Source organism: Fonsecaea nubica (genome assembly GCF_001646965.1).
Source record: "Fonsecaea nubica strain CBS 269.64 chromosome Unknown Scaff8, whole genome shotgun sequence".
NCBI classification, from domain to species: domain Eukaryota; kingdom Fungi; phylum Ascomycota; class Eurotiomycetes; order Chaetothyriales; family Herpotrichiellaceae; genus Fonsecaea; species Fonsecaea nubica.
In genome coordinates this window covers 267,184-291,217 of record NW_019173681.1, presented here as the reverse complement: position 1 = coordinate 291,217, position 24,034 = coordinate 267,184, and the positions used below count along the sequence as shown (strand labels likewise).

At 52.8% G+C, this 24,034-nt stretch overlaps 10 protein-coding genes across 10 annotated transcripts; 5 read left to right on the top strand and 5 right to left on the bottom strand.

Moving 5' to 3' along the window:
- Window positions 1-636: 636 nt before the first annotated feature.
- On the top strand, window positions 637-2,470 carry AYO20_01958 (alpha,alpha-trehalose-phosphate synthase (UDP-forming); the record flags this gene model as incomplete). Its single annotated transcript, XM_022640264.1, has 4 exons — window positions 637-925; window positions 1,008-1,751; window positions 1,884-2,187; window positions 2,278-2,470. 4 exons carry the CDS (start codon window positions 637-639, stop codon window positions 2,468-2,470), a joined length of 1,530 nt encoding a protein of 509 aa, XP_022503764.1.
- Window positions 2,471-3,238: 768 nt separating this feature from the next.
- AYO20_01957 (hypothetical protein) lies at window positions 3,239-4,513 on the bottom strand (the record flags this gene model as incomplete). Its single annotated transcript, XM_022640263.1, has 1 exon — window positions 3,239-4,513. The coding sequence occupies one exon, from the start codon at window positions 4,511-4,513 to the stop codon at window positions 3,239-3,241; it is 1,275 nt and encodes a 424-aa protein (XP_022503763.1).
- A 1,691-nt stretch (window positions 4,514-6,204) lies between these two features.
- On the top strand, window positions 6,205-7,864 carry AYO20_01956 (hypothetical protein; the record flags this gene model as incomplete). The annotated part of the gene is made up of 3 exons (XM_022640262.1): window positions 6,205-6,507; window positions 6,563-6,761; window positions 6,813-7,864. 3 exons carry the CDS (start codon window positions 6,205-6,207, stop codon window positions 7,862-7,864), a joined length of 1,554 nt encoding a protein of 517 aa, XP_022503762.1.
- Window positions 7,865-8,085: 221 nt separating this feature from the next.
- Window positions 8,086-9,240, bottom strand: AYO20_01955 (ribokinase; the record flags this gene model as incomplete). The annotated part of the gene is made up of 2 exons (XM_022640261.1): window positions 8,086-8,334; window positions 8,404-9,240. 2 exons carry the CDS (start codon window positions 9,238-9,240, stop codon window positions 8,086-8,088), a joined length of 1,086 nt encoding a protein of 361 aa, XP_022503761.1.
- A 1,198-nt stretch (window positions 9,241-10,438) lies between these two features.
- AYO20_01954 (hypothetical protein) lies at window positions 10,439-12,544 on the top strand (the record flags this gene model as incomplete). Its single annotated transcript, XM_022640260.1, has 1 exon — window positions 10,439-12,544. One exon carries the CDS (start codon window positions 10,439-10,441, stop codon window positions 12,542-12,544), a length of 2,106 nt encoding a protein of 701 aa, XP_022503760.1.
- Window positions 12,545-12,877: 333 nt separating this feature from the next.
- AYO20_01953 (hypothetical protein) lies at window positions 12,878-14,325 on the top strand (the record flags this gene model as incomplete). The annotated part of the gene is made up of 2 exons (XM_022640259.1): window positions 12,878-12,962; window positions 13,082-14,325. The coding sequence occupies 2 exons, from the start codon at window positions 12,878-12,880 to the stop codon at window positions 14,323-14,325; spliced, it is 1,329 nt and encodes a 442-aa protein (XP_022503759.1).
- An 813-nt stretch (window positions 14,326-15,138) lies between these two features.
- On the bottom strand, window positions 15,139-15,962 carry AYO20_01952 (hypothetical protein; the record flags this gene model as incomplete). Its single annotated transcript, XM_022640258.1, has 2 exons — window positions 15,139-15,839; window positions 15,914-15,962. The coding sequence occupies 2 exons, from the start codon at window positions 15,960-15,962 to the stop codon at window positions 15,139-15,141; spliced, it is 750 nt and encodes a 249-aa protein (XP_022503758.1).
- A 1,146-nt stretch (window positions 15,963-17,108) lies between these two features.
- Window positions 17,109-19,962, bottom strand: AYO20_01951 (hypothetical protein; the record flags this gene model as incomplete). Its single annotated transcript, XM_022640257.1, has 2 exons — window positions 17,109-17,269; window positions 17,346-19,962. The coding sequence occupies 2 exons, from the start codon at window positions 19,960-19,962 to the stop codon at window positions 17,109-17,111; spliced, it is 2,778 nt and encodes a 925-aa protein (XP_022503757.1).
- A 1,417-nt stretch (window positions 19,963-21,379) lies between these two features.
- Window positions 21,380-23,068, top strand: AYO20_01950 (hypothetical protein; the record flags this gene model as incomplete). The annotated part of the gene is made up of 1 exon (XM_022640256.1): window positions 21,380-23,068. The coding sequence occupies one exon, from the start codon at window positions 21,380-21,382 to the stop codon at window positions 23,066-23,068; it is 1,689 nt and encodes a 562-aa protein (XP_022503756.1).
- A 239-nt stretch (window positions 23,069-23,307) lies between these two features.
- AYO20_01949 (hypothetical protein) lies at window positions 23,308-23,832 on the bottom strand (the record flags this gene model as incomplete). The annotated part of the gene is made up of 1 exon (XM_022640255.1): window positions 23,308-23,832. The coding sequence occupies one exon, from the start codon at window positions 23,830-23,832 to the stop codon at window positions 23,308-23,310; it is 525 nt and encodes a 174-aa protein (XP_022503755.1).
- Window positions 23,833-24,034: the final 202 nt, after the last annotated feature.

Below are 24,034 nucleotides of genomic sequence, written 5' to 3'. Positions count from 1 at the left end.
AGTCGACGGGAAATGACATCCAGCCGAGGAGGGTCTTCCTTCTTCTGCTCCGACTTTTTCCCACTAGCAGCACCCAGTAACGACATCCAGACAACCACTGCATGAAATATCCCTTCAAGTGGTGCTTCATTTGTTTTCACTTGCCCTTGGCCACATCATTTGCACAAAGGCGAAGATTAGACTTCTCTGAAGATGAAGCTACCTAAGAGAAACAGCCTGTTTCCCCACCGCTGGAACGGCCTTTGGTGGGCATGACATTCGCAACATACGCAGATCTCTTACCTCCCTGAGAAAATGAGCAATCTCTCCACCCTCTGTCCGGCTTTCATTGCCGTATGACTGAACTGGAGGATGTGTTCCAGTCACCCACCATCCGTCGCTGGTAGGTATTTCTTGTCATACTCCATGCAAGACACCCATAAGAGAAGGCTAGCTTGTTGATTCTGACATCATTTTTCAACGGGCCCGCCGCGTCTGGGCTTGGAATATGAACGTGTTTGCAATATACAAAATATCCACTACTCACTTCAGTCAACTTGTCCACCGGTGTCCTGCAAGATATTATTTGTGTTGTCTTTCCTGTTCTGGATCTCTATCGTTCTGCTTTTGAGATTTCTGCGCCTAGGCTTCGATATCATGGACCCGGATTTTGAAGGCCGTGTTCTGGTCGTGGCCAACCGTGTGCCCATTTCTATCAAGACCACGCAAGAAGGCGAATTCGAGTATAGCATGTCCTCTGGGGGCTTGGTTTCCGGGCTCAAGGGTCTGGCCAAAGCAATTGACTTCAAATGGTTTGGCTGGCCGGGGATTGATGTGCACCGCAACGACAAAGACAGAGTACGGCGGCATCTGCAAGACAAATTTAACGCCGTGCCCATCTTTCTGGCAGAAAGCCTTGCCGAAATGCATTATAATGGGTTTTCAAGTACGTCCTATCGCAGCCCTTGTTCTTGTCTGGTCCATATCACCCTGACGCGATACTGTTATACCTAACTAGAGAACGGCAGACTCAATATTATGGCCTCTGTTACATCGCATGCCCGACAGAGCTGGCTCAGATGAGAGGTGGTCCAAAGCGTACCAAGAGGTCAATGAGATCTTTGCCGACAACATCGTCCCGTACGTGGAAGACAACGACATTATTTGGGTTCACGACTACCATCTCCTGCTCCTACCGGGAATCTTGCGTGAGAGACTGTCGAAGAAAAAGAATCTCAAGATCGGCTTCTTCTTGCATACTCCGTTTCCCACCGAGGACTATTTCACCATTCTGCCCTTCCGGGAGCAGATCTGCAAAAGTTTGCTCCTCTGTGACGTGGTAGGGTTTCACACAAATCAGTACGCCAAGGACTTTCTGGAGAGCGCCCGCATCGTCCTCGAAGGCGTGGCGAGATCTCCGAGTGATCTGCACTGGAACGGCCGCAAGGTGATTGTACACGGCTTCCCGCTCGGCATTGAAGCAGATGAGTGGAAGCAGAAGCTGCAAACAGACGCGGTCAAGCAAGAAGCGGCCAACTTGCGGGCCGAGTTTGATGAGCAGATAATTATTCTCGGGGTGGACAGACTCGACTACATCAAGGGCATTCCCCAGAAATTACGCGCCTTTGATCGCTTTCTGACAGACCACCCGGAGTGGGTGGGTAAGGTTGTCATGGTACAATTGGCGATTCCCTCGCGAGAGGATGTCGACACATATAGAAAGCTGCGGGAGGAAGTTGAATCCCTTGTTGGGTGCATCAATGGCAAGCACGGTAGGACTCTTGCTTTCAAGCCCACCTCGTGATATGGTTGAATCTCCTGGGTCGAATGTCTACTGACGCTGCCCCGTTGGGGGATAATAGCAACATTCAAACATACGCCGATACACTATCTGCACCGGTCAGTGAAGCCGGAACAGCTCTGTGCTCTGTACGCAATTTCGGACGTCCTCATCGTCTCCTCGATCCGCGACGGATTGAACCTGGTGAGCTACGAATATGCCGCGTGTCAGGAAGAACGCAAGGGCGTCCTGATGATGTCGACCTACGCAGGGGCAATCAAGACGCTGCCCCCGTCCTCACTGATCTTGCTGAATCCCTGGGATACGCCCCGATTTGCCGAGAGAATCAACCAGGCCGTGAATATGGGTATGGACGAGAGGGCGCAAAGGCACAAGGAAATGATGCAGGTCGTGGATACATGGACAAGGTCAGTATTCCCTTTCCCCCCTTTGTTTCTGTCGAGAAGGACCGCGAACAATGGCAAAGCACAGGAGCAGTGTGGACTATACACGAATAGGGGAAACAAACAAGTATGGAAGCTAACATGGAAAACGCATGGTGGGTTGAACAGTGTCAAATGGGGCAAAGCCTTCCTCCACACCATGATGACCATGGAAGTCCCTCAAGAGGCCGAGATGCCGGACCGCGACTCGTTGGTGGGATGGACATCAGACGTCCCTGACTCGGAGTCGGGCACGATTCGACCCTGAAGAGAGAGGAAGGGCTGTTCGTGCACCACGAGGGTTGTTGAACTGGACCGGCGGCCTTAATTTCCTTCTCTTCAGAGCCTTTCCCTCTCTGTTTTTATTCGACAAACGCAGTTACCACCAGCCGCCAGTAATCTTTACCCCGCCTGGCAGGAAAATCAAACACCAGAGAGTTCAAACGAATGGAATGGGCATTCGAGCGAGGTGGCGTAGACCGATGTACATGTCGATAGATGTGATATGATATGATATACCATGGCCTCTTCTGCTTCTTCTTCCACACAAGACCACAGCTCGGCTTTGCTCTGAATGTGTTGTTGACCTGTCTGGTGTATGTATGTATGTCATCATACCTAAATCGGCCCATACATACCACGGCAAGAAGGGAAGGGGGATGATTCTCGCTCCGGACTTAGTTACTGCATTACTGCACAGTCTAGCATGTCTGATTGATTGATTAGGTAGGTATATTATGAGATCCAGTACATGGCACGGAGTTGCAGATATCGGACTGTGATCTTGACTGTAACCGTATACCGCCATGCTCCCTATAAAGCTGCTGCTGGCTGGCCGCAGAACTCATTCCACCCGCTTCCACCAAAGTTGGCGTCGTGTCAGTCATGGTCATTATCATTGGAGCGTCACCGTGTCTCCCGGCCACAATCAACTGTCGACCTGACGTCGTCAGATCGCCGTACATTCAAACCCTTCGCAAGTGAGCCTCGACTCCCAGCACGCTTCGCGGCCAATCTTTCTGGCTCTCGAGCAAACTCATGCGACGCTGAAATCTCGCCTCTCCACCGCGCCGCCCATACTCTCGCAGAACTCGCCGAGCATCCTCCCCCATTCCGCCATCCTCTCCTCCATGTATGCACTCTCCTTCTTGTTCCTCTTTGACAACATGCCCTTCTGGCACTCCCAGTCCCAGTACTCGCACATTTCCTTGCCGTCGCCAGAGGTGTACGGTCGTATTTCGTGCACGCGTTGCGTCTGTAACAAAAACCGAGGGTAGCTCTTTGGGGGGTTGTAAGAGCCGGTACTGCTCCACACCAGTCTATACACACCGGATATAGAGGCCGTATGGGTCTGCGTGCGCTGAAGGGCAGCTTGTCCTGGGTCGTCTTGCGGATCGTCTGGACGGGAGACTTCGGTGACGACCACGGCTTGTTCCCTCATCTCCTTGCTGTGGGGTAGTTTCATTCTCATGTGTAAGGTCATCCTGGTGCCCAATTGGATCCGCACAGAGGGTTCACCGTAGAGGGCATTGATATGTAGCTGTCTCCTGTGCTGGGAGCTGGCCGCGGATTTCCGCCGGGAAGCTTTGGCTGCAAGGGCGGTCGATTGGGTATTGGCAGGTGCTGGCATGAGAACAGAGGCGTTCCCAGGAGACTCGAGCAGAACGGAATTGGGGTTTGTGCCTTGATCTGTTGGAGCAGGTGGTGATTGGCCGGGGGTTAAGGAGGCTCTTCGTGCTTCAGTTGCGGCCTGATACTTTTGGGCCGCAGACAACGCCCCAGTGCCATTGGTGTTTGCCGTTGAATTTGACCGTGAGGGCCCATCCACACCGTCCTGCGAGATTCCCGAGAATCTGCTGGCATTGCTGGCTAATCTCTGCCTCGTCACCGGTGGTGGACTAAGCGGCCGATCAATGCTGCCGGACTGTCTGCTTCCAGGGAGCGCCGGACTGGCGCCTCCGCTCCCTGCGCTCCAACCACCACCACTTCGCCTTCGATGCGCCGTAGAGTGCTCCGCTGATGGTCCCGGCATGACTGCTCCATCCGTAATATCGGAGTCAAAATTCACCGCAATGGAAGTGTTCCTCACCAACTCCTCGATTTCGGCTAACGTGGCGTCATCTTCGTCGTCTGGTTGAAATGTGATTGTTACACGGGGGATCCAGCGATTCCAATCTTTCCAGGTCTCGGTGTTGCGGAGGGTACGAAAGACTAGGCTTGCAGGGGCGTTGATGCGTGTGCAAGCTGAGACGTAAAATGTAGCGGTGGATTGAGGTATATCAGGCGTTGAGAAGTCAGTTTTTGTGGCCATTCTGGTGGGAAGTGGTCCGATGAGGTTTGGACCTAGCAGATATTATGGGAAGGCCGAACTCGGAACAAAAGGCCGATATTATATGGTGCCTGGTAAATGATCCTGGTCTTAGAGCTCAGCCTTCGTAGGTTCAATTGTCTTCATACGAAGCATCAGTCGCACAGGCCGATGTTGGCAAATGGTGCTTGACCTGGGGGCGACGTGAAGCTCATATGTACCAATGTAGTAGCGGCAGTCACAGGCTGGGAACTATTGTCAATTGCGCTGTTGTCTGTTTCTTGATAGTCGGGTCGATGTGAAGCTCGCAAGGTGGTCGTCCAGCGGAAGTCTGTATGCGCCAGATGACAGAGCTTCGTCTAATTCCTCGTGACAGAATTGAAAGGAGCGCAGAAGATTATTCGTGAGTCAGAGGGTCTTTTATGTCGCGACTTGGTGAGTTCGCCAGTGACAGGGACGCTGGTTACCTGGAAGATCTCAAGGCGGGAAGCGCGATAGGTGCTGGATAAAAACGAATGATGGGACGACTAGTAGAGCTGAAGATTGTGCCTACCTGGGATGCATCATGCAAGCTTCAGGACTGGTTTCACCGCCAGTGGAGGAGACGTGGGAAAAAATCGAGAAAAGAAGGATGATGATGCATTGTGGGGGAAATTGTGGGGGACGACGAAAGGCGCACGAGATGCGCAGCTGGAGGGGGAAGGTGCTGGCGAGGTCACGTGGATGCACTCACCAATTCCCCCAGCAGCCCTTGTAGGTCATCCCTATGAGTAAGAACCCAAGCATTCTTCTGCATCAATTGAACAGTAACCAACTCCTGCCTCCAACTTGTGCTGAACCCCAACTGGGCTTGAATCCCGGATGCAATTCCTCTCACCGATATCTCTCTCCACGAACCGAGCTAATGCCAGACATCTGGTCGAACCTCCCGGAGACAGAAATCCTGAGCAAAAGGAGGAGTACATACAAATGGACCAACCAGCTGGGTGAGGATCCTGGCCTTTTGTACCTGTAGGGCTGTTCCCTTCAGACATCGGCCCGAAACCTGACACTCCCGGACCCATCCTCCCTGCCATTCCTCCTCGATGAACCATCACATTACCTGCTTTGTTTTCTCCAGACTCCAAACAAGTCGACGGGACGGGCCTAACCAGAGACGGCTGGACCCATCCAGGCTGTCTCCCTCCACTGCGGATACTTCTTCGATAATTCGACTTCATCAAAAGCCTGTGACAATTTCCCACGTCATGCCAGTGAGACTGGAAAAAGCCATGTCCTGGTCAAATTCCGAGTCCCTCTTAACACATTAAACCACGATGGCTGTGTCTTTGCAAAATTCCACTCGTGTCATTCGCGGATTGTGTCTGTGTTTTTTGACCTTGGCTGCATGATTGGATGTGGCTAGAATGTCTAGCCACATGATAAGAGCCTATCGGGCTACCCCTCGGCTCGAGGCACACTGCGCTCAACATGTGAGGGCTAGCTGGTCAGTCCTGGTAGTCCCAAGCGCGGCTGTGATGTAGTGCCTGCGCCCGATGAGGCCGTCAAAGGAATCGTTGGAGAGTAATCCTTCCATCCCTTCTCTTTGCCTGGTGACAACTCCAAAGAAGAGATGCAATCAGAAGCACAGCATAGTGCCTTTCCTGCCCAAGCCTGCTTCATGACCAAATCCCTTGCGACGGCCAGGCTGTCTCATGTCTTCTGAATCAGAAGCCCCATCCGACACGTGGTCCAGTCTCATCACGGATTTGAAAGAAACAGCACTGGGCGACCAACAGACACCGACTCCTTGTTCCAACGAAGCAGAGTTCAGGACCAACTTTGAGTCGCTCTGCAACGACCATTATGAACCAAATGCTCAGCGCCTGCTTAACCTGTTCTCTCGACAGCATGGCACGATTACAACCTTTACCAGCACAATAGATAGCGCACAAAATCTCCAGCCACCTGACACACTTAGCGATTTGTTCTGGCAACTTGCTTTTGCAACCATCCAGGTTGGCTCATGCCGGACATCTGTTCAAGATTGACACCCATGGCTAATTGACTCAGGCCGCTCTTGACGCCGGATTGTCATTTAAAAACCTCTTTGAAGAACTGAACCCCCTCAATCAAGCCCTCAAACCTTTCGGACCGCAGCTACCGCAATTTCCAACCCGACCCCGTGTGCAAGAACCTCTTCAGGTCGTATTCAGAGAATATATAGAGTGCTACAGCATCATGCTAAGTCACTTCGCGTCACATCCCCCTGGTGAGGCAATTCCATACCTAATCTAAAAAGGCCCGAGACTGATGGCAACAGGTCTTACGTTCGACACCTTTCATTCCCGAGCCGAGACTGCAGCTGAGCTGTTTGAATCGTCACTGGAAGACTGGAAAGAGGTGGTGAAACGTTTTGGAGAAGAAGAAACGAGGTCTCTGCCTCCGTTGCCAAATCCGGGCTTGAGCCATCTGTCTCCTGGCTCGACTACAAGCGCACGCTTTCAGTGGCTTGAACCATTGGGCACCGGCACATATGGCCAAGTTTCAAAGGTCCGCGAGGTCTCCACGAACAGCATCTATGCTCAAAAAACCATGCGGGTCCAACATAGCCATCGCGCGAGGAACATCATCGAACAGCAGGTCCGAAACGAAGTGGCCATCATGCACAAGCTCCGCCACCATCATATTGCCTCTGTCCTTTTCTACGTCCGGGATGAAACTACCTTCTCCATCATCATGCTCCCTGTAGGCGACTACGATCTTCGACATTTCTTGGAAGTGAATTGTGCCGGGTTCCCTCGCTCAGAGACGAGGCACCTCGATCAGTGGTTCGGTTGCCTGGCCTCAGCACTGGCATATGCACATCAGGAGCGAGTCAAACACGAAGACATCAAACCCTCAAATATACTGATCCGGGATCATCAGCCTTACCTGGCAGATTTTGGTAGTGCGATAGATTTCTCCTTGATGGAAGGCAGCACCTCGACAGAGGAGTACATTGTGGGCACACCAGTGTACTGGCCGCCAGAGCCACTGCAGCAGCGAGGACGAGCGGCCGACGTCTTTGCTCTAGGATGTGTCTTCAGCGAAATGCTCACAGTAAGGCAGCACAGATCATTGCAAGAGTACCGGGATGCTCGCTATCTCCCTCATGTCGACCATGGGTATGCCTTCCGGTCAAACCTAGAGGTCGTGAATACCTGGCTTCTGGACCTCCCTGACAATGTTGGGCCTCCAGAAGTCAGGTCTCTTTTGCTGGAGCAGACGATGGTATGTCTCCTGAGGGTTCCTGTCGGACTCTTCAATCCAGCCGCGTCCACTTTTTCCCCAAAAATGACCAAATTGCTGACTTCTCTGTTGGGACATCTCTAGAACATGCTAATTGCAGATCACACGCAAAGACCAGAAGCACGCGTGGTGAAGCGAAATTTTCGACATGAGGGAGACGCATTGTTTTGCCTTAGTTGCGCATGATGGGAGAAGCATGATCCTGTGGCAACATCATGAGCGGGTCTTCTAGCCAGTTTCTTCGGTAGCCGTCAGGCTCCAATTTTGGTATGACTATACGTGGTATGAATCTTTCCTTGCTCTGCTCACAGCTCTTCTGAAGCACTCGTGGCAGATTGGGACGCAACCTCCGGTCCTGCCCGAGACAATTCGTGTTCCTCGAAATTGTCAATCTCGTCCATCCAAGGAATTCCTTCCTGAGCTCCGAGACGTGTGATTGTCAATGCTGCGGCTTTACAAGCACGAACAACTGCCTCTCTGATATCCCATTGTCCCATCTGCTTCTGTCGCAAGTAATCTGCTGCGTACGCCCCCGTGAATGTGTCCCTGAGATTCTTGTCAGCATTCGTTCATAGTGCTGGTCACCACCACATCAACACTTGCCCTGCCCCTGTGCAATCTACCACGTCGACCTTGAAAGCCGGCACATGGCCAAACTCGTCGGCTCTGCCAAAGAAGGCTCCACGTGCTCCCAGGGTCAGGACCACGTTCGTCACGCCTTTCCCAAGGAAGTACTCGGTAATCTCTTGCCAGGTCTCTTCATTCACTTCTTCCACTTCACGGCCAGACATGGTCGCTGCCTCGGTCTCATTTACCAGTAAATGGGTGATCAGCGGGTAGTAGTGGCTCAGGATGTAGTTGGCCGGTGCGGCGTTGAGCAAGAACTCGATGCCTGCTGCGCCCGCCGTTTCGATCATCTGCTCGACCACGGTGCGATCAATTTCCATCTGTGCAATGACTAGATCCGGTGGCCGCCCGTTGGCAAGACTGTCGAGGTGGCTGAAATAGTCGACCAACAATGCATCATTTGCGTTGCTGGCAAAGATACATCGGTTCTCTCCGTTGGCGGATTCTACCAGGACGAAGCTGATTCCTGTCGGTCCCTCCACCTTCTGAAGGCGCGACACATCGACTCCGTTCTCTTGCAGCACGTCTTCAAACATTTGCGCATACTTGTCATCTCCCACCGCGCCGATCATGCATACTTCAATCTCCTTGTCATTGGAGTTGTCGATTCTCTCATCGGATGAGGTGAGTTTGCCCTCGGGGGGTCGGGCATGGCTGCTTCGATAGACGGCGATCGCCGAGTTTGCTCCTTTCCCTCCCAGTGTCTCATGATATTGTCTTGCCTTGTAGCTTTCTCCACGATCCGGTATCCGGTCGGTGATCATGATACGGTCAACATGGAGAGACCCGACAACAGAGATGAGTCGCGGAGCCATCGAGCCAGGACGGCCCATGGTCGGAGGGGTGATGTTGTCCGGACCTGACGCCTACTCTTCCACGTTGATAAAGGGCAAGGTGAGAGAAGAGACCCTGGTTGCCGCAACCGACCAATCGAGCTCAAGTGCTTCGGGTAGACAGAACAGCAACTGTGGAATTCCAGATGATAAGACAATCGAGCCCGCGCTACGCATAGTGCGTTCTCCTCTGGGATGAAGTTAGTGCGCCCGATGTCTAGGGGTGAAGTGACATTGAGTCATGTCTATAACCGGTGAGGCTGGAGTATTTTAGCCATCAGGATATCGGAATCCATTGCGAACCTTGCGAACCCCTACCTGGCATGACAAGGCAGATTTATGCCTTGTTGGCTACTTGTTCGGGAGAGGGAGTGAGGAGTGATAGGCTGCGGAAGTGGTGCCATCCTCCGCCCCTCGAACGAAATGAAGCCAGAGTGCCAACTTGTAGGTGAGTGGCGGCTGTGCGAACCAGCGAATTCCATGGCCGGCCCCATGGCACATCAACTTGTGCGCTGGCAAGAATGGTTGGCTCCTTGGAGGGATTTTATGCACGAGGTCTGGAACAAGTTGAGACTTTGACGGGCTGCCCCTCATGCCTCATGCCGTCCCCCATGACCTGAAGCCTGTCAAGACTCTTTTCCCCCTGCGCCCTCCAACCTTTGCCAATCGCACCACCCAGGCTCTCCAACTGCGAAGAGGAAAGCTATCCCAACCCTAGAGACGCCTTCGAGAGCACTAGAGCGTGAGGGCCAGACCCGACCCTTGATCCTGGATTTCAGCCGCCTGCAAGATGCACGACAGCCTTTCCGGCGGGGGGCTATATATGTGGCGGAATTCCCTAGTGGAAGTACTCGTTCAAGTCTCCCAAGCAGGCTTGTCATGAGCGCTCCTCAAGTCGAAGGACCTTCGTCCCGGTAGAAGACCCAATCGACCATACCTGCCATCGCCGTGTCTTTCTCCCACGCGGCCAAAACAAGATGGAAGACGGCTGACCGGTATTCCAGTATAACCGATCCGTGTCCAATGATGCTCAGCAGTCACAGATACAGAACCACGTCGAGCCGCTAGCCTTCTGCCTCACGAACCACTGATACTCGCGCTTCCAAGTCAGCAGCTGGCACAATATCGTCTGGATCTGCTCGAAACAGGTCGTTGTGATCGCCGTGAGTCAAGTTTTGCAATGTGCCGGTAGTTCAACATGAGTGGCCTGGATGCAGCTGCAGGCATTGCTGGCCTGTTGACCCTGTCCTTTGCCTGTGTGCAAGGTTGCATCAAAGGGTTTACCCTGCTACGTCGGGCGCGCAGCCATGACCGTGATGTGGCGGTCGTGAGCCTCATGATCGAGCTCGAACAGCACAAATTTCAGACCTGGGCCGAAGAAGCTGGTTTGTTTGAGGATCCGCCAGACCTACGGGTGCATGCCCGAGATGCTCGCTATGTACCAAAGATTTTGGATCAATTGCGGAGACTACTGCTTGATGTGAATGGACTCAGGAAAAGATACAACCTGGACATAAGGGAGGGTTCGGAAATCCTCGACCTCGACGAGGAAAATCCCATGGGCGTCAGGCCATCTTCACAACCCCGAAAGTCGCTGTCTGAGCTTTTTCAGCACAAAACAAACTGGAGAAAGTGGACCTGGATTGCTTTCGACGAGAAGAACGTTCGCACATTGATGGATGATGTGAAAGTCTTGGTTGACCAGCTCCAACAGTTCCTTGAACACGAAAGGCAGGTCAAGATGGAACAGGCATTTGATGTGTTCCTCAGGACCACCGTGGTCAAGACAGCCAACGAACAAGAGTTGGGTGTTATCGGTCACGACCACAACCGCTCTTTCTCCAAGGGAGCCATTCCTGCAGCCGCTCGCTTGAAACGACAGGGTCTCCTTCTGGGAGTCGCAGATACATGCACAGACAACCATACACTCATCCCAAAGCCGGAATCTGGGAGACCATCAACTTTGAGGGACTCGCACTCTTCCCTCTCCAGTCTGTCGGTCGCGTCTTTGTCTTCGTCCTCGTCAAAGTCGATGAGGCTGAAGTCGAAGGAGCTTATCGTTCCATCGTCACGAATGGAGGGCCATCGTTACTTTGCCTGGTATGCGCGTGAGCCTGTCCTGCTCGAATGGAAAAGCGGTGGTGGCGGAATCAAGCTTCCACTTCTTGAGAATCGAGTGGACCGGGTTTCAGCATTCTTGCACGAACTAGATCAGTCCTTCCACAGTTTACCCTGCCGTGGCTACATCAAAGACTGGGCTGCAAAAGACCGATATGCCTACGTCTTCGATCTTCCCTTTGGTGTCGATCCTCCGACAATGCAGAAGAGCCCGGTCAAGAGGCATATGGATCTCCCACCATTGCCAAGTATGCATACATTGCGAGACATGCTAGAACGACCGATGGAAATCCCGTCGCTCAATCTTCGGCTGTCCTACGCCATCACGCTCTTGGAGACGTTGCTACAGATCCATACCGCTGACTGGCTGCACAAGGAACTTCGCTCCAACAACATCCTATTTATACGTGGACCTCAATCGGACAATGCATCCGATGAGGATATCTTACTTTCGCCCATCTATGTCGCCGGCTACGTCTATGCGAGAGTAGACAGTCCCAACGAACTCACAGAGCCTACCGAGTCCGACTTTGAGAACGATCTCTACCGACATCCACTGTCGATGGGGAGCTCCAGAGTTTCGTATCGCAAGAGCTTCGACATCTTCAGCGTTGGTTGCGTCCTCCTTGAACTCGGGTTGTGGACAAGTCTGCCCGACATTTTGCGCAGTGGGTCGAGAAGCCTGCGGCCTGGTGTAGGCCTGTCGGATGCCACTTACAAGTATCCGGATTTCTCGTTTTCGACGTCGTCATCCACGCTTACGCCGAGGTCATCGTCCAACTCGATCAATAGACAGAGCCGTGATAGTTTGAGGGAGAGGCATAGTCGCGATCTGAAGCTGCGAAAGAGCGTGCACTCTGTCGACCAAGAAATCGGCGACGACAGCCCTGCTTTCGACCTTCTGGAACTGCGACATCAGCTGCTCCTCTCCAACGCGAGCGGAGTACACAGTCCCGAGCCGCCCACGATGAAACCTACCTCATACAACGAGATTCTGAGGGCGTTGAAGGCGGCCACAGGCATTGGTTATGCAAGAATAGTAGAGAGTTTTCTGTGGGTGGTTGAAAACATGACGGCGACTGAGAGCAATCCAGACATGGCGGGACACATGGATGAGCACGAGTACGCGCTCAAGTTGGAGATGGAATCTCTGGAGTCTCTCCGGGCCATTGCAAAAGTCATCTGATAGAGGCATTATGTTATGCACATGGGGGAAAAGGAATCCCCCTAGGGGAGCCACCCCCCCCCGGTTCATGTGGCTTCGTCTATTGTAGCTAGTTGTGTTTCAGCCTGATGGCTAGCCTCAACCTCAACCTCAGCAGCTGGCCGCGACCAACTCTGCTGCCTTTGGCCTTGTCTTCGTTTCTATTTTCAGTCGCGCCTCCCAGCGTGTGAAGTGTTTGCTGCAGTATGTCTCGGCGGGAGTTTGTATTTTGTTTGATTGATTTCAAAATGTACATGATGTCTTGACTTGTTGTGTCCTCTTGTACATTGTGTGAATCTTTTCCCCATTGAAATCATGGCGCCCGCATCTTTATCCAGTACTGCCTCTGAAGCGTCCATGATGCCAGACGACGTGTTCAGTGATGAATCCGACTTCCACGGTGAGTTGCGGGCTACGACAGCATCTTGTCTTTTCGTCTTCTTTTTTCCCCGCTGGGGTTTATCATTTGATTTCATTTGATTTGATTTGATCTGATCTGATCTCATCTCTGCCACACAGGGAGCGTGGAGACCAAGTCCACATACCAAAAGCTGGCCGCATCATACGATCCCCAGAAATATTGGGCCGTCCACGAGTGGTCCACCCAAGTGAATGCCGCCAAAGGCAGGGTGGCGTGGCTCGAAGCTGCTAGACTGCGCGCAGAACTTGCTCTGAGGAAGCAACAGCAAGCGGAGCGCAAAGCAGACGATGGACAGGCCGGGCCACAGCAGGCGGAAGGGGAAATTCGCGTGGGTTTCGATGGAGATGGAAAGAAGGGAGATGGAGACGGAAAAATGGATGTCGACACCAAGGTCAAAGCCCCAGCGAGCCCTGATCCTGACACAGAGGACGAGGATGGCCAAGACGATCGCCGCACGCCGCCGCGGAATTTCTACGAGGGCATCCCTTCTGCTAAACAACTCTCAGAGTCTGTTTCCGACTTCCTCGCCCGTTTGCCCCCGTCGACCACGACGTCTGGCTTAGCTGGAGGCCAACCGTGGATCTGGATCGCGAACCCGTACCCTGACCCAGTACCTAGCAGACGGTCGGCAGGAGAGTCACGAAGCACGAGCACCAGCACCAGCACCGACCCAGAATTCGGCAGTGGTGATGTCGCCACGTTCCGCCAACTCGGGACGCGCCTCCTGGAAAGATATCTGTCCCGCAAACATGAAACCGAACTTCAGAACCCCGGCAAAGTACCCGGGTCGATCACGCGCATGCTCCGTCCTGAGCGCCTTCAGTTGGAATCCGACATCAGGGAGTTAGCCAAGTCACGCCGTGTCACGGCGGGCAAGTGGATGCTGTTCCCCAGAGACGATGAAGTAGACACGGCATGGGCGGTTGTTGCGCGCGGTGTGTGGGATGGGAAGTTGGGTACCGGAGCCAAGGTGGCGACGGCCAAGGGCGAGGGACACATGGTGGTCGATGACGACAATACCGATGACGGTGGTGGTGGTGGTGGTGGCGATGGGAAAGACAACGGCTTCCGCCTGATATGCATCTATACGCGCGACTTTTCCGACCAAGCAGACGTCAAGCGCGTCCTGCAGGCCATGAAAGACCTGGGCCTGCTCAGCGGCGGCGTCGACCTCGACGGACGCAGCGCCCGTCTCAGGACAATCTACTACAAATGCGACGCTTACACCCACCTCGGCTTGAGCAGCGGCAACGAGTACAAGTTGCGCGCCAGCATGTACTCGTCCCGAGACCTGTTTCCCGCGTGGTACAATGGTGTTGCCGGTGCAGGGCGTGGACACTGATGATGGAAAAGAGAGGAGCCCGAGAGGAGAATCAGTCAAGTGTGTGTGTGTGTGTGTGTGTGTGTGTGCATATCTGTGCATATGTGTCTATCATGGGTGCGCAGATTTGGCTGTGCAGAGGAATTCCAATCCAATCCAGTCCAATCCAAACTAACAGAACAAGGGAAAGAAGACGAACGGGTTACGAGTTTCTGCAATCGCAATCGGAGGTCTGGCGTCACTGTAAGCAAGCGAGCGAGCGATTCATGCCATGCATACAAAGTACTGAGGGGGATAGGTGACTTGACTATTAAGTGTTTGTCGAAGTAATAGCGAAAAGACACGAAGGAAAGGGGTCCAAGGGATAGGGAAAGTATTGAAGTCTCTTCATCTTCATCTTCCTGCGTTGTCTGTGTGTGCTCGCTTGGAACTCTACTATCACGCCCATCGTCCGTCTCCCTTCCTCTCATCCTTGTCCTCCCTCCCTCTGCCTCATCATCATCATCATCAATCGGCGTTGTCGTCGTCATTGTATCACATCATACCGTCTCTGCTCTAGGTCCCCTCCGTTCCCCGCCGACCGCTGATGCAAATGATAACAAAAAAGTCTCAGAAACAAAAGAGAGGCAAGACCTCGAGATGATCCTGGAACGTGTGTGCGTGTAGCCCCGGTCCCTTAGCCAAGACGCTTCTCCCCCCCTGTGCAATCTACATGGCCTTGGTCGGATTCGCCATGTCGTGCACATCCAACATGCACGTCTGCACATCTCCTCACATCTGTTCAAGTGGCCGGTTGAAGAACGACGACCAAGAGTCAGAAATGTCTCTGGTTCTTCATTTCTTCCCCTTTTTAGCCCCCTTGGCTCCGCCAGCAGTGCCCAGCGCCGCCTCTCTCAACTTGGCCTCACGCTCGTTCTTCTCCTTGTCACGGGCATCTTTCTCTTCCTTCTCGGCCTGTTTGCGTGCGGCAGCGGCCTCGCGTTGCTCGCGGATCAATTTCAGGCGCGCCAGATCGGCCCTTGCTTCGTCCGTCTTGCCCTCTGCGTGGAGCTTCTGGTATCGCTCTCGAGCTTGCTGAGCAGCAATGGCTTCTCGTTCCCGCCGGCTGAGGTTTTCCTTTTCTGTTTTTTTCGGTGCCTCACCGCTGGCGCCCGTGACGGCCCGCGCTTGCGACCTTGCCTTTTGTGTGTGGTTGGGATTGGCGGGCATATCATCGTCATCGTCTTCCTCCTCCTCGTCCTCCTCTTCCTCCGAAGTACTGGGCAGGTCCCCTACTGCCGCAGTCTTCTGGCTCTTCTTCGCAATAGCCTCTTGCTTCTTCTTGCGAGCTAACTCCTTGCGTTGTTCTCGAGTCAGCTCATTTGACGGGGCCTGCGCTGAGGAGGCTCCCTCGCCAGAGTCATCTGAAGATTCTCCTTCTGACTCCTCCTCTTCTGAGGACTCGTCTTCTCCTCCTTCTGCCGGGTCTCGCCACATGCCCATTTGATTCCCCTCCTTGTCCAGAGGTTGCAGGTCACGGGAGAAATGTTTGCCTCCTGTAATTCAGATTTAGCCAACTGTGTGGTGGAGTAGACTGGGTGAAATCAGGCTGGGATCAGGCTGTACATACCTCCTCGGGTAGGCTTTGAGAATTTTCCTCCTCGTCCTCGTGGAGGCATGGTGGAGAGTGTAGAGATCAAGGGTCCTCGGGCAGATAGATGGTCGAGAAGAGAGGTGGGGTATAGGAGAGTGGTGTGCAAGGGGGGTAAATCGAAGTGCGGGTCAACAGAGCGTTTGGATCGGCAGGTGAGTCTGCTAGAAGCACTCTCTCTGGAAGTCCAGTCAGTAAAACACCCATTCAGCCTGAACACGAAGCAGAAACTGGAGGCATGTGACTGGGACAAAGAGCGGTGGCATCAGAGGTTGCAACCAAAGATTTCTTTGTGCCCAAAAACGCGGGGGAAATGGGGAAAAGAAGAGGGCGCACAAAGCAGATAGGGAAACCAACCTGGACTTCTTCTCAGTAAAAGAAAAGAGACTGTAGCACAAAGCCAACCTGCGGTAGTGTAGTGAGTAAGAGGGTAAAAGTGACCTGTCGAAAGTACTGAAGAGGGGGGAAACAAGAGTAACAAGTACAAAAATGATTCAGAGATGCCAGACGCCGCCCGCTGAGTTGTCACTGGAGCCACAAGTCTCGTCCCACCAATCAGCTTAAACACGTATCGCTCTGTTACCCTTTGTGCCTCTGGCAAATCTGTGAATAAGACGTAAATGACTGGGTAGAGAATAACAACACATCCAAGTCAACCGGATAGGCCCATCTTGTGTGGCCAAGTATGGGACCCGATTATCGACTACAGACCAAGTAAATCGTCAACACAGACCATCTACTCTTTTTGTGTCCTATCCAGATCACCAACTTTAGCTACCAACTGGCCACTCATTCCTGGCCCAGTTCATCGAGGCCAAGATTGTGTCCTGAAATCCTACACGAATGGAGAAAAAAAAAAAACATTCATCGTCATGTCAGTTCCAAGAGCTGGGTCTATCGAAAGCCCGAGTCGTATCAGCAGTAAAGCTCCACCACCGTGATCTGTTCTGTGTTGTTTCCCTGTCCTCAATGATTTGAATCTTGAATGTCTGGTAAAGCTCTTTTTTTCCAATGAATTATGTCGTCTTGGTCTTTGTATTTTGGGTGGACAGAGAATGACAGCCGCACATCAACGTTCCTGCAGGCGAGGAATGGCGCAGCTGCCGTTGTCGCTTCGCGATGGAAGGCGTTAAGTGAAGAGGAGTGCTCAGTCATAATCCCTGCGCCCGGGAGCCTAGAGGTTTTCGGCCTTGTTCAAAGCCGCGATGGTCGCGATGACATCGCTTGGCTCGAGCAAGTGCCATGTCGCCAGGGTGCGTTTGCTGCTGGCGCCCACTGTACACGCAAAGACGTGTTCTTTGGGAAGGTCTGTCTTGAGCAAGGCGCGGAACATGTCTGGACAAAGTCGCAGTCAGTGAAATGGTGTCCTGCATGCCAGGAGGGCGCCGCGGATATGTGCAAAGAGACTCACCTTCATCCGTCTGGTCATCCCCCAGACACAACACAAACTCCGGTGGTTCCCCCCTCGCGTATCCGTACTCGTTAATCAACCTTGTTGCGATGAAGCCCTTGTTCACAAACTGCGGCCTCACCTCCAAGTTGGCCTTCCCGCTCATCACCTCAACATCCCAGTTCTTCATGACATTCTCCTCTAGGGCCTTGCGACACTCCCTTGCCTGGAACGCGCCAAAATCAGGGTCAGCCTGCCGATAGTGCCACGTGAGTGCAACTCGTTTCTTCTCAATCCACGATCCTTGGGTGCGTTCTGTATAATAAGAAAATACCTCCATCACTTCTTTCTGCCACCCCATGTCCATGGCTGCAGCAAGGTTTTCCCATGTTTCCGACCCGGGCCGTCGTAGGAAACAGCCATGCTCAGCGCTCAAGCCCAGTTCAGTAATGTGACCCATCCATTCTTCGAGAAAGGAGGCATCACGGCCACTGATGATCCAGACATTATTGCGTGGGTCAGCGGCGAGGGCCTTGAGGGTACGGATGACTCGGTCAGACGGAATTGCCGCATTGGGGTCCTTCACAATCGGTGTGAGTGTGCCATCATAGTCGAACATGAAGAGCCGTTTCTTTGCTGCATGGTATTGTTGGATCATTCGATTGCGATCCAGTGCCGGCGTCAGATCGCTCTGTGTGAATGAGGTGAGGTTGGTGAGCAACCGTTTGAGGAAGCTGTTTGACCAGGTCGCCACATTGTGAGTTGTCACGTAGTTGTAGAGTTTCTCATGGTTGCTCTTCTTTAGGGCTTCCGGCATCTCCAGTGCCTGCTTCAGTGCGTCTGCAACGCCACCCAAGTCCCACGGATTGATGTGGATGGCATTGCTCAAGCTGGCCGCAGTTCCGGAAAACTCTGACAGAATCAATGGGCCGTGATTGTTCTTCTGGCAAATGACGTATTCCAGACTGGTCGTGTTCATACCGTCTCTGACACTCGTGATAAGTCCCACATCCGCGATGCGAAGAAGAGCAAAATATTCTTGTGATGAGAGATATTGTGGATAGTGTTGCACTGGAGAATGGCTCAGCGACCCGTATTGGCCATTGATCCTGGAGACCAGATTTGAGATCTTGTGTTCGATCTTGTGAGCCCCGTCCACCTTTTCCTCCATCACGCTCGTGGGACTGGTCACCTGAATAAGAACCACCTTGTCACGCCACTCTGGGTATCGTTCCAAGAAGATCTCAAATGCCATCAATTTTTGCGATACCCCACGGACGGTATCAAGTCTATCACGACCAACAGCAATCTTCTTGCCGGCGTACATTTTCTTCAAGGCTTTCATGTTTTGTTCTATGACAGGGTCGCCGAAAGCTGTCTTCTGCACCGCTGCCACATCGATGCCAATGGGGAACACGTCCACAGCGACGTGGGCTCCGTATGCGTCCACACCTGCCGAGCTCGATTCGAAACCTAGGATGCGTTTGCAGCAGGAGTTGAAATGTCGGGAGAAGCTGTATGACTGAAAGCCAATCATTGTCGCACCCAACGCTCCAGTCAAGATATCTTTTCTTCGGGGTAGACATCGCATGTATTCGCTACTAGGGAATGGGATGTGGAGGAAAAAACCGATGTAGATGTTGGGGATGCGTTGACGCAACATGCTTGGTAGTAGCATCAAGTGGTAGTCATGAATCCAGACAATATCGCCGGGTTGATAGATGTGTAGGATTCGATCGGCGAAGCACTGGTTCATCTGCACGTAATCTGCCCATGAAGTCTTCTCAGCTCGGCCATCATCGGGACCGTGGTGCCGATAGTGAAAAAGGGTGTACAGTTCGTGCTCTGCGTATTTGCGCCACCGGCTTTGGTCTTTGAAGATGTAGTCACCGTCCTCGTCTCCTTGTCCTTCGGGTAGCCACACAGGGAGAACCTTGCCGTTGGGATGCTGCGCCAGGATTTTCTCTAGACGGTTCCGGTCTGATCGAGGCAATCTCAAATGGTCAGGATGAGGCACATGAGCATTCGAGGTAGTGCCGTTCACGGGGTAGGGTGCGGCAGATTTGTTGATGGGATGGGGAGCTTGTGCCGCCGCAATTGCCGCCGCCGCATCAGACTGTAAGATGCTGATTGCCCTCGCCTGTTGCTGCGTACGGATCTCGCCCGTCCAGCCCACCAAGGTGTGATTCCAAGGCGTCTTATCCGACGAGAGATGCGCGAATGAATCAAACAGTGCAGAGGTGCCGCGTCTGTTGGAAAGCGCCCATTCACCATTTCCTTGGTGCGTAAGTTGATATGGGATACAAAAAGTAGCACTGATGACATTCCCACTCAGTCGCAAACCAGGATACGCCGTTCGCGGGTCGACCTCTAAAGCCTCAGCACCTCTAGAGTCAACAAGACTGAGCCGACGTAGTAACTCCTTTCCGGAACGTGCCCCCCTTGCAACCTCTGCGGGTGATTCTGAAGCGGCCGACTCATTGGTAGACTGTTTTTGAGGCAGAGAGAAATAAGAGGTTGTGGGCCGCTCCTGTTCTGGTGATATCTTCTCCGGTTCACTTGTCAACCCCGATCTAGGGCCTGGAGGATCATTGTCTGAACGAAGGACTTGACTGGGTGAAGCTGTATGTGTGACCATGGTAGCACTGCTGAAATGAATCAGAGGCAGAGATGAAGGACTAGGACATATAAGAAGAAAGTGCTAGAAATGCTAGAATCAGCCTCTTCATCCGAATGAGGAAAATTAACGCTGATCAGGGAATTCGGTGAGCGAGTGATGTGTAGGTAACGCAGCCCAGTGATGATAGCGGGGTAGGTGAATAAAAGGTAAAAAAATAACAACGCAGGAGGCCGAGACGCGAAGATCACACAGGGTTGACAAGGAATTTGTGGTAGAGATTAGGAGAGGCGGGAAGTACCTTTGTAGAAACTATCACAGATGCTGACAAGGTCGGGCACGAGGCTCAGGCGATGATGTTGGCGTACAGAAGGAGCAAGGTGGAGGGCGAGGTTGGATTTACTTGTACCGATTACAGGCGTGGTCTCTCACTAGGTCTGTGGGTTTACTCGGAAGGCAATCCCGGATCGAACATACGAGTATGTACCTTGCTAAGCGTCTTGGGTGTCATATAGCTGAAGATGGATGATGGGGACGAGAAGTGTTGGCCCACGGTGGAAGTGGCTTCATCAAGAGGGATATGAGAAGAGTCTCAAGTATTGTAACTGCCATTGCACATGCTTTTCCCTCCTCTTTTCTGATGCCTCACAGGACTCTAACCAGGAATGTCGGATGGGGTGAGGTATGGCACTCGGTGCTGTCTGTTCGAGCTCTCACAGGCTTTACATGGAAGAGGATTGGCTGCGCCAGGCAATGTGCTGGATCTGCTGGTTCTCATCGAAGGTGGAAGAAATCCCTACCCTAGACTGAGAAGGTCAGTGAGGATACGCTGCTAGATCATTCGTTGGTGACCGTTGTTGGGAAAAAGTAACGGGGGTGGTGGTAAGAGAGGGGCAACAAGGTGCGGCCTGACTTGACCAGGTAAAAGCTCGGATTGATGGGAATGATGGGAATGAGTGGAAATGCAGAACCACCAGGGCCTGAGCCATGGGCATCATTATTTTAGGCGTGGATCCCTCCAAACTACTGCCTATAAGTACTCGGCGAGTCGGTACTACACAATAGGTCGGGCAAGCCCGCGCCTGAACTGGCAGCCCAAGCAGCCTTGTTGGCCCCTAGGCTTTCCGCTTGTGGGGCGAGCAAGCTTGAATCGGGCAGCCGCCAAGCCGCTCGCTAAAATACCCGCTAATTACTCGTGGTTTGACGCCTCGACGAGTAGCCCGTGATGCTTTTTCGTCGGAGCATCCAAAAATTCAAGCGCATGTGCAGTGCAAGTGATATCGCATCGAGATCGAGTCACCGCATCACAGCCTGACCACTCTGCCATCTCCTGAAAGAATACAGGTCGAATCTGGCGCTCGCCGAGTAATCCCCTTTGATTTCCTCCTGCTGTCGGCCGGATCTGCAGAGCATTCTCTCCCGCTCACTCCTATGCTGCATGCCACCAGTCCACGAGTACCTCTCTCGAAATGCCGCTTGTGGCTGTCGTCATGCTTCCCTCTACCTCAGTCTCCCACCAAGTCTCCGGCAACGTCAACCTAGATCTCTGGTCGGTACCTTAGTACCGCTGGCCACTGTTCATACCTCTTCTCGAGATCCTCAAACTGCTTTCACCACGGAACCAAACATTGATATTAAGAGTCTGCACAATACCCTACGTGCTCATCGTGAAGCAAATCGCGCTTCACGCGTTCGAAAGACTTACAATGATGGCTCATCCGTCCGGCTACGTGATTCCGATGAACAATTCCCATCTTTCGAGGTCAAGACCCCCCTGGTGCGAAAAGAGACTGGGCGGTTCAAAAGGGTGGAACTCGCTCCATTCAAGGGATTCAAAGGCACGAGTCGCGATCTAGATCTGTTATGGCGAATAAATGAAGCCGAGAAGGACCCTCCAGTACACTATCGTCTTCCATGGCTTCGTTATCTACACAACCCGGACCCAAATTCCTACTCGTCCGCGGTTGAGCGGCTTGGTGATGAAATCCGGGCTTTCGAGAAGTACACATCTCCTTCAACAGAAGAGCAGCGCGCTGCGGACGACGCTTTCAATGATCTCGTTGACTGCGTCAGGGACGTTGCGGGAGACCTCCACGTCGATATGATCGGGTCTAGGGCGACCCGACTTGCAGATCCCCTATCGGACTTGGATATTAATGTCTCCAGCTCCGGACGACCTGGCTCAGTCAACGAGCAGGCGCAAGTATCATCTCTCTCAATACTAAACAAGCTCTACAAGATGTTTCGTTCTCCTCCAAAAACAACCAATCTCTTCCACTTTCGTCCAATCGAGGTCCAACTTTATCTCAAGCAAGCCCGCGTGCCTATTCTACTCTGTCAGCACAAGGCATCGGGCCTCCCTATCCAGATCCAGTCTACGCCCAGAACATATGACAGCCGCGAATACGTGAAAGCGTGCTTGAAGGAATATCCGTCCCTGCGAGGTCTTTTCAAGGTCCTGAAACAACTCTTACAGATGCGTGGACTCACAGTCGGCAGCAGTGGAGGTGTCACATCCTATCCACTCTTTCAGATGATAGTCGCAGCTTTGAAATTCTCCGAGGGCAAGTTTCATCACGCGGATGTAGGCAACCAGTTTCTTTTCTTCCTAGATTTCTACTCTGACATCGACTTTTCTACACACGGTATTTCCACCGAACCCCTCGAGTTGTTTTCAAAAAGTGTTGTGCGTGCTGGCAAGCACAACGAAGGGTATCAGCAAGCAGTCGTGCGGTCCCAGACAGCAGATAGGGAGCACTCCAACGCACGTCCCAGGGCTTTTCAAGGACCAGGCCGAAAGTGGTCTCGCGAGGGGATGGAGTATCTCATGACTCTTCAAGATCCTGTTAACCCCAAAAACGATCTTGGGAAATCTGGTTTTCGGATCAACGATGTGCAGGAGACCTTCATTGCCATTCGGGCAACGCTACACGCCACAATGTCCGACTGGGACAAGAACGTGCAGACTTGGCAGAAGCCAAAACAGCGAACCAGGGCACCGTCCTTACTTGAACCCTGTGTGGGCGGAGATTATCGAATATATGAGCACGAGAGAGACGACTTGCGCCGCTTGGGACACCATTCACTAGAGGCGGCAGCGGCAGCGGCAGCGACAGTGGAGACTTGATAAGCCATCCGGTCACCATTGTTATAAACGAATCGAATTGCGTCTGCGCAGATAATGTCAATGTTGATGGATACCTATCCTAGTGCTTTTTCCTTCCTGGAACATTCATGTGGATTCAGCATCTACCATTGCCAAAATTCAGGCACTAGATAGCATAAGCCAGTGCAGACGCACTGCACTATGCCCAGCCCAGCTTCCTCTTTTGAGACCTGCGCATAGCAGAACGGAACCGGCCAGCGTCAGCGGAAACAAGCTCCCTCAACCTGCTCAACACCCTCCGCGCCCTTCAGCCAGCTAACCCGATTCTTAACATACTGCTCCACTCGAGGCTTTAACTTTGTCTCGTGCAAATGAAAGTCGTCGACTGTGCCGATACGCATGACAAGCTTGTCTGGAAAGCCGGAACTGATGCGATACATGAGCGTGCCACAGGTGGAACAGAAATGATTGGCCATGGTGTGCCCCGTGGCGATAGTCTTGGACTGGGCGAAGGATGTCAGATTGTCCTTGCCACGGAGGTGCGTGACATGATCGCTGGCGACGATGAAGTTCGATGCGAACATTGAGGCGGTGATCTTGCGGCAGTCGGTGCAATTGCAGACGAAAGAATCAACAAACCCGGGCTTCTCGGTGGGGAATTTCAGCTGTACGGCGCCACAGAAACAGGTGGCTGTGGCTTCTGTCTCTGTGGACCAGCCATCATCGGCGCTCCCGGCAAGAGGAATGTAGGGTTTCGACATGTCTGTGACGTCTTGGCTGGACATGCTTGTTTGCTTGTGTATGGCTGTTAGGCGTGATGCAGGATTCGCTGTCTGCATGGAGTTTCTCACTGGGTTCTGATGCGGTGGTAGCTTGTACAGCGAGGCACTGATGTTGAGATTGATGTTATCGTTCTGGTGACGAAATTGCGCCTCTATATACACCTGCCAGACACAAGGCTCAACGGAACCCGGGGCTTTACAATGC